General features: G+C 53.9%; 1 protein-coding gene across 1 annotated transcript in view; it reads left to right on the top strand.

Annotated features, from left to right (window-relative positions):
• Nucleotides 1-1,021: 1,021 nt before the first annotated feature.
• Nucleotides 1,022-8,035, top strand: part of LOC122559882 (uncharacterized) — a 25,729-nt gene continuing 18,715 nt past the window's right edge. The window contains exons 1-3 of the mRNA XM_087994595.1: nt 1,022-3,308; nt 6,191-6,301; nt 6,348-6,403. Of these exons, the coding sequence (XP_087850721.1) occupies nt 3,080-3,308; nt 6,191-6,301; nt 6,348-6,403 (396 nt within the window). The 5' untranslated portion in view covers nt 1,022-3,079. The remainder of the gene's footprint in view (nt 3,309-6,190; nt 6,302-6,347; nt 6,404-8,035) is intronic.

Genomic DNA, 8,035 nt, shown 5'->3' with positions numbered 1-8,035 from the left:
GTACCGATTCATCAGCTGAGGGAGGACAGGACGTGGTAATCAGGAGGAGGTTGCCTTTCCTGTGTTTAACCTGAAGCTATGAGATTTCCAAAATGTATCGCACTGTGCTGTCCTCTGCTGGGTCTGTCCTGCTGGAGAGATGGGACAGACCCAGGGATGGTGACGGCGGTGGCTGGGACACTGTCATTCTTATAAAATGATACTTTACAGACAAGGTCAGGATGTTGCTTTGACTGGTCTGTGGGACAGTTCTCCCAGTTTTTAGACTGGGACGGGTTTTGTGAGTGAGGCAGGGGACACTGTACAGTTTGAAAATCACAGGGAGTTTTCACTTGCGGGGAGTCAGGCTAATGGATCAGTGTTATTCCCTGTCAGGGGGGGTTGTGGAAACACCACTATCCCTGAGGAGGTTTGGGTCAAACAGGAAGCTGACAGCTGGGTGAGGAAGGTGTGCTTTCTTAGAGAGAGGTGTTTGATAAGTTGGAAGGTAAAAACAATGACTGCAGATGCTGGAAACCAGATTCTGGATTAGAGGTGCTGGAAAAGCACAGCAGTTCAGCCAGCATCCGAGGAGCAGGAAAATCGACGTTTCGGGCAAAAGCCCTTTGATAAGTTGGAGCAGACTGCAGCGTCTCCAGTGGGGTTTCTCTTGGCCCACAAACCATGCTATAAAGGCACTTCCCTTCCAAAGAAGCAATGCCTGTCTTTGTTTAATTGCTGGGCTAGTTTATTAGCAACATGTTGGGGTTGGGTTTGAGAATTGGCAAGGGTATACGATGGGAAGATGCTGTGGAAGATCAGTGATAAGCTAATTAATCAGCATGAGCAGTATGGCCTTGCTGTACTCCCCTTTCCTATGTTCTGTTGAATGCCCAGCACAAAGACAAACAGTTTAACCCAGTTGACTGTGTGGGCGCAAAGCCTCCCCCCTCATTACCATGTCAGCCTCCTTCTCCCACCACATTGATTCATAAAATTGAAAAGTATTTTAATCTGCAAGAAAGATGATTGAGAGTTTCAGGAGGATACTTCCCTTAGTTTAGTTAGGAGCTATCAAGCTGAAAATCCATTTTTGCAGAGATACTTGTAATATCTGAACGTCTGGGAAGTGATTGGAAATGGCTGTTGTGAAACAAGTAATTTACTTATTCATGAGATTCATCTGCATTAAATCAGTTTGGCAGTTTGTAATTGTGTTCCATCACCAAAAGTGCTTTTCTGCTCTTGTACAGGGTGAGGGTGTCACTTGCAAGGCCGGCATCTGCTGTCCTTGTCCTTCTGGATGGAAGTGGCTGTGGGGTTTGGAAGGTAGTGATCTGCAGGGCATCTTGTAGATAATACACACTGCTGCTACTGAGCGTCAGTGGTGGAGGGAGTGGATGTTTGTGGATGAGGTGCCAATCAAGTGGGGGCTGCTTTCTCCTGGATGGTGTCAAATTTCTTGAGTGTTGTTAGAGCTGCTCCCATCAAGGGGCAAGTGGGGAATATTCCATCAGACTCCTGACTTGTGCCTTGTAGATGGTGAACAGGTTTTGGGGAGTCAAAAATTGTGGTGCTGGAAAAGCACAGCCGGTCTGAAAGCATCTGAGGATCAGAAGAGTCGAGAATCATCAGGAATGTGGGCAGCCAAGGGGGCTGAGAGATAAATGGGAGGATGGGGCTGGGATGGGGAAGTTGGCTGATAGGTAGATGCAGGTGGGGATGAGGGGATAGGTCAGAGTGGAGGGTGGAGTAGATAAACGGGAAGGAAGATGGACAGGTAGGACAGTTCAAGAGGGTGGTGCTGAGTTGGAGGGTTGGATCTGGGATAAGATGAGGGGAAGGGAGATCAGGAAACTGGTGAAATCTACATTGATGCCGTGTGGTTGGAGGGTCCCAAGGCGGAAGATGAGGGGTTCTTCCTCCAGACGTCAGGTGGTAAGGGTTTGGCGATGGAGGAGGCCCATGGCCTGCATGTCCTTGGTGGAGTGGGAGGGGGAGTTGAAGTGGCCAGCCACAGGGTGGTGGGGTTGGTTGGTGTGGATGTCCCGGAGATGTTCTCTGAAATGTTCCACAAGTTGGTGTTCTGTTTTCCCGATGTAGAGGAGACCACATCGAGAGCAACGGACACAGTGGATGAGGTGTTTGGAGGTGCAGGAATATCTCTGCTGGATGTGAAAGGATCCTTTGGGGCATTAGAGGTGCGGAGGGAGGTGTGGGTGCAGGTTTAATACCTCATGCAGTGGCAGGGGAATGTGCTGGAGCAGAGGGTGAGTTGGTGTGGTGCGTGGACCTAACCAGGCAGTCGTGGAGTGAATGGTCTCTGTGGAATGCTGAAAGGAGTGGGGAGGGAAACAGATCTCTGGTGGTGGGGTCTGACTGTAGGTGGCAGAAATGGCGGAGAATGATACATTGTATCTGGAGATTGGTGGGGTGGAAGGTGAGGACCAGGGGGGTTCTGTCCTTGTTGTGGTTGGAGCAGTGGGGTTCAAGGGTGGAGGTGCACAAAGTGGAGATCAGGAGGTGAGTTACTGGCCACAGTGTTCCTAGCCTCTGACCTGGTCTTGTAGCCACTGTGTTTATGTGGTGAGTCCAGTTGAGTTTCTGGTCAATGGTAACCCCCAGCATGTGGCTCGTGGAGGATTCAGTGACAGTAACACCCATCAGTGTGCAAAGCAGGAACTAACCTGTCTTCATTGTGTTGAGTTTAAGTTGTTCAAGTGCCAACAGTGACGTGAATTTGCTCTTCAGTTAAGCCTGGCATCTCAAAAATCTCAAACATAAAATAACTAGTTATTAAGTAACCTGTGCAAACTTTACCACTTACCAAGATGGAGTCTATCTTCACTGCCAGGCACCTTCCCCACATGTTCCCAGACACAAAGGATTGGTGCTGAATTACCCAAAGGTGATTTCAGGTAGACACCACATTAAACATCAATGATCTTTCATTGGAAATGGGAGAAATTTGAAATGTAATTGATTGTAAAGGGGGAAATGGGAAGAAGAATTGTAATAAGAAAGGACGCAAGAGAGATTAAATGACAAAAAGGATCGTTAGTGTGAGGCCAAAGGGTGTAGCAATAGATCAAGAAAATTAATGTTGAGAAGTTGTGTTCAGCCCCTGAGAAGTAAAGGGGCTGAGAGCTCCCCCTGCAGGACTCCAGCTCCAGTGCAGCCAGGGTTTTGTGGTCGGCTGCTCCCTCTGGTGGACGTGGTGCTCTCTGCAGTCAGCGAGGATTTCTGTCTCTTCCATTTCCCATCGTCCCAGCCTCAAACACAACAGAGAAGCTCCAAGATGGCGCAAGCAATTTTCGAGGCGTTGGCAGGTAATAAAATGCAACATTTCTCACCTTTGCAGCATTTGCATTTCATTCCCAACCTTTGCATTTTTGCGTTTGGAGACTGTCCCTTTGCATTGCGGGGGGAGGGTTGGTGTCGTCTCTGCTATTTCCTTATTTAAGTTGCAATGTTTGCAAGAGGAAACTATTGTTCTGCAATTTAGTTTTTTTTTGCCACCGTCGTCCTTTTCCGTCCAGGGTGGTTTTTGCGTTGCTTCTGCCCTGATGGTGGCGGCTGTGACTGCAGCTTCCCCCGGGGGGAGAAGCTCTGGAACAGCAGCTCTCAGTCTGAAGGAGGGAGAAGGCAGGAGGGTCAAGGCTTGTTGGAAAAGCCAGGGAGGAGGTTTAAAAAAAATCAGGAGCAAGAGCCTATCCAGCTCCTCAACAGATCAGCACAATGCAATGCTGCATTTTCCCCAAACAAACAACAAATAAATAGCTACATAATACCTAACATTTCTATGAACCGAAATGAATTGCTCAGGTCCTTGCTTTATGAATTCTTACAACGTGTCTCACACTGCATTTATATGACTGCATGAAAATGTAAATTGAAGTCATTGAGGTGTGAACAGTTAAACCTCAATTAAAAGAGAAACAGGTGGGGTGACAGCACAGACTCACTGGCAGGGGCTCCAGGCTCAAGGTCCAAGGTCCACTGGGGCCAGAGCAGATTGAGTGAATGTTGCCAGGTGCTATGTTATGTCAGTGTACATTGTTGTTGTCGACAGGGTATGAGCAAACCAGTTTATTTGTTTGGGATAATCTCAATTGTGCCTCCACCAGAATTCTTTTTAAAAAGAACTGGTTATATTATCAAAGTCATAGAGTCATACAGCACAGAAACAGACCCTTCTGTCCAATCAGTCCATGCTGAACATAAACCTAACCTAATCCCATTTGCCAGCACCCAGCCCATATCCCTCCAAACCCTTCCTATTTGTATATCCATCCAGAGGCCTTTTAGATGCTGTAATTGTACCAGCCTCCACCACTTCCTCTGGCAGCTCAATCCATACACCCTCTGTGCGAAAATGTGGTCCCTTTTATATCTTTCCCCTCTTCACCCTAAACCCTCTAGTTCTGGATTCCCTCATCCCAGGGAAAAGACTTTGTCTATTTATAAGATCATGCCCCTCAGATCACCCCTCAGCCTCCGACGCTCCAGGGAAAACAGCCCCAGCCTGTTCAGCTTCTCCCTGTGGCTCAAATCCTCCAACCCTGGCAACACTTTGGAACTCGAAAAGTTCTCATGGGTTATTGATCATGGTCCCTGGGTCAGACAGAGAACGCTGGAGAAACTCAGCAGGTTACACGGCATGTGTGGGGAGAGAACAAGAGTTAATGTTTGGAGTCCGATATGACTTCTTCAAAAAGCATTAACTCTGTTTCTGTCTCTCTGCAGATGCTGTCAGACCTGCTGAGTTTCTCCAGCATTCTCTGGGTTTGTTTCAGATTTCCAGCATCTGCAGTATTTTGCCTGTATTCGGGATCTCTGGATGGTGGGAATGAGGGACGTTAGGTTCGAAAAGCAATGGAAAGTAAGGAACTAGGAACGTGAAACAATCACTGAAATTCACGGGGTGGGGGGTGGGGAGGAGTTGTGCACAGGAAGATCCCACAAACAGTGCTCTGGTGAAGACCGGGTCATCTGTTTTTGGATGATGTTGGTTGATGATCAGTGACGTTCCTGAGGATGGACCAGGGAGAAGCCAGGATCTCCCAGAGGGATTTGGAAATGAACGCAAGGATGTTAAAACCAGAGCAAGAGGCAGGACCTGGGTGTCAGTGTTCACCCTGGGTTACACCGACACTGGGACTCAGCTACCTCTCCCCTGTTTGTTTCTCTAACCTTTGGTTGTGGGATCAGTCACCTGCCTGAAGATGGCAGTGAGCTGCCTTCTTGAGCACACTGCAGTCCCTGTGCTGTGGGTAGACCCACTATACCCTTAGGGAGGGAATTCCAGGATTTCTGACCCAGCAATGGTGAAGGAACGGTTATATATTTCCAAGTCAGGATGGTGAGTAGCTTGGAGGGGAACTTACAGGGGGTAGTGTTCCAATGTATCTGCTACCTTTGTCCTAGATGGAAGTGGTTGTTGGTTTGGATGGTGCACTCTGAGGATCTTTGGTGAATTCCTGCAGTGCACCTTGTAGCTGGTACGCGCTGCTGCTACTGAGCGTCGGTGGTGGAGGGAGGGAGTGTTTGTGGATGTGGTGCCAGTCAAGCAGCTGCTTTGTTCTAGGTGGTGTGGAGCTTCCTGAGTGTTATCAGAGCTGGCCCCATCCAGGCTGGTGGGGAGTATTCCATCACACTCCTGACTTGGGCCTTGTAGATGGTGGACAGGCTTTGGGGAGTCAGGAGGTGAGTTACTCGCTGCGGGATTCCCAGCCTCTGACCTGCTCCTGTAGCCGGTGGGTTGATGAGATGAGTCCAGTTGAGTTTCTGGTCAATGGTAACTCGCAGGTCGGCTTTCTGCTTCCACTCTATTTTTACTGAAACCCTCCTCCTGCCCGAGGGGATGTATCAAGGCACAGTGATTGTTCCAGTCCCACAACCCGCCACCGTTTCTTGGTGTCTCTGTTGTGAATCAACAATTTTGCTTCGCTATAACTTGAGGTGATATTGAGTATTGGTGGTGGGGGGGGGGGGGGGGGGGCAACGCAGTGGGGGAGGGGGAGGCGCGGCAGAGAGAGGGCGGACACCTTCGTACGTTTTGTCCACTTGGAGGCGCTATGCAAATGAAAGTTCTCTCAACGTTTCCGCCAGCCCCTCAGGTTTGGATACCTCGTTGGTAGGTGCCACCGTGGTCGGGGAGAGGTGGGGGGTGATGGTCTGTCTGAATGTTGTTGTGTCCCCCCCCCCCCAGGAATGGACAATCAGACGGTGCTCGCCGTACAGTCGCTGCTCGAGAGTCAGGGATCGGTTACTGATCCATCAACTCACACTGTCACCAGCAGCAGCATCCAGCCCACCCTCGGTAAGTTACATACGTAACTCCCATCCCATCCCTGCCCTGGGGTAAGGGAGCTCCAGGTACGTGCATAACTCCCGTCTCTGCCCTGGGGTAAGGGAGCTCTGGGTACATACGTAACCCCTGTCCCTGCCCTGGGTAAGGGAGCTCTAGGTACATACGTAACTCCCGTCCCCGCCCTGGGTAAGGGAGCTCTAGGTACATACGTAACTCCCGTCCCTGCCCTGGGTTAGGGAGGTCTGGGTACATACGTAACTCCCGTCCCTGCCCTGGGTAAGGGAGCTCTGGGTACATACGTAACTCCCGTCCCATCCCTGCCCTGGGTAAGGGAGCTCTAGGTGGGGGTGGAGGGGTGTGGGGAAGGGAGTGGGGAGTGGGGGTGGAGGGGTGTGGGGAAGGGAGTGTGGAGGGTGGTGAGTGGGGGGGTGGGCAGTGGAGGGTGGGCAGTGGGGGTGGGGAAGGGGGTGGGGAGTGGGAGGGTAGGGAAGGGGGTGGGGAGGGGGAGTGGGGGTGGGGAAGGGGGTGAGGGAGTGGGCATGGGGAACGGGGTGAGGGAGTGGGAGTGGGGTTGGGGAAGGGGGTGCGGGTGGTGAGTGGGAGTGTGGAGATGGAGGGGGTGGGGAGTGGGGATGGACGGAGGTGGGGAGTGGGGGTGGGGTGGAGGGGGGAGGGGGTGTGGAGGAGGGGGTGTGGGGAGGGGGTGTGGAGGAGGGGGTGTGGGGAGGGGGTGTGGAGGAGGGGGGAGGGGGTGGGGTGGAGGGGGTGGGGAGTGGGAGTGGGGGGGAGGGGGTAGGGAGTGGGAGTGGGGGGGAGGGGGTGGGGAGTGGGGGTGGGGTGGAGGGGGTGGGGAGTGGGGGTGGGGTGGAGGGGGTGGGGAGTGGGGGTGGGGTGGAGGGGGTGGGGAGTGGGGGTGGAGGGGGTGGGGAGTGGGGGTGGGGTGGAGGGGGGAGGGGGTGGGGAGTTGGGGTGGAGGGGGGAGGGGGTGGGGATTGGGGGTGGGGTGGAGGGGGGAGGGGTGGGGTGGGGAAAGTGGTGGGGTGGAGGGGGCTGTGGAAGGAGGTGGAGGGTGGTGGGGTAGGAGGTTGAGAGTGGGGGGTGGGGAACGGGGTGGGAAGTGGGGGGGGGTGGGGTGGGGGGGAGGGGGGTGTGGGAGGGAGTGGGGGTGGGGGGAGGGGGGTGTGGGAGGGAGTGGGGGTGGGGGGAGGGGGGTGTGGGAGGGAGTGGGGGTGGGGGAGGGGGGTGTGGGAGGGAGTGGGGGTGGGGGGAGGGGGGTGTGGGAGGGAGTGGGGGTGGGGGGAGGGGGGTGTGGGAGGGAGTGGGGGTGGGGGGAGGGGGGTGTGGGAGGGAGTGGGGGTGGGGGGAGGGGGGTGTGGGAGGGAGTGGGGGTGGGGGGTGTGGGAGGGAGTGGGGGTGGGGGGTGGGGGGTGTGGGAGGGAGTGGGGGTGGGGGGAGGGGGGTGTGGGAGGGAGTGGGGGTGGGGGGAGGGGGGAGGGGAGTGTGGGAGGGAGTGGGGGTGGGGAGGTGGGGGTGTGGGAGGGAGTGGGGGTGGGGGGGTGGGAGGGAGTGGGGGGTGTGAGTGGTGAATAGGGTGGAGGGGAGTGGGGGTTTGAGGGAGTGGGGGTGTAGGGAGGTGGGGAAGGGGTTATGAACGGAGACAGGGGGTGGGGGGGTAGTTGGTGCTGCCTCAGCAGTGGGGTGTGGTGTGTCGGCCTGGGACGTCAGTTTGAGCTGATTCAATGG

This window comes from Chiloscyllium plagiosum, unplaced genomic scaffold (genome assembly GCF_037043375.1).
Source record: "Chiloscyllium plagiosum isolate Xiang-an unplaced genomic scaffold, Cpla_swu_hap1 HiC_scaffold_15, whole genome shotgun sequence".
NCBI lineage: Eukaryota > Metazoa > Chordata > Chondrichthyes > Orectolobiformes > Hemiscylliidae > Chiloscyllium > Chiloscyllium plagiosum.
Note: the sequence above shows the minus strand (reverse complement) of the source record. Positions and strands in the feature narration are given on the sequence as shown.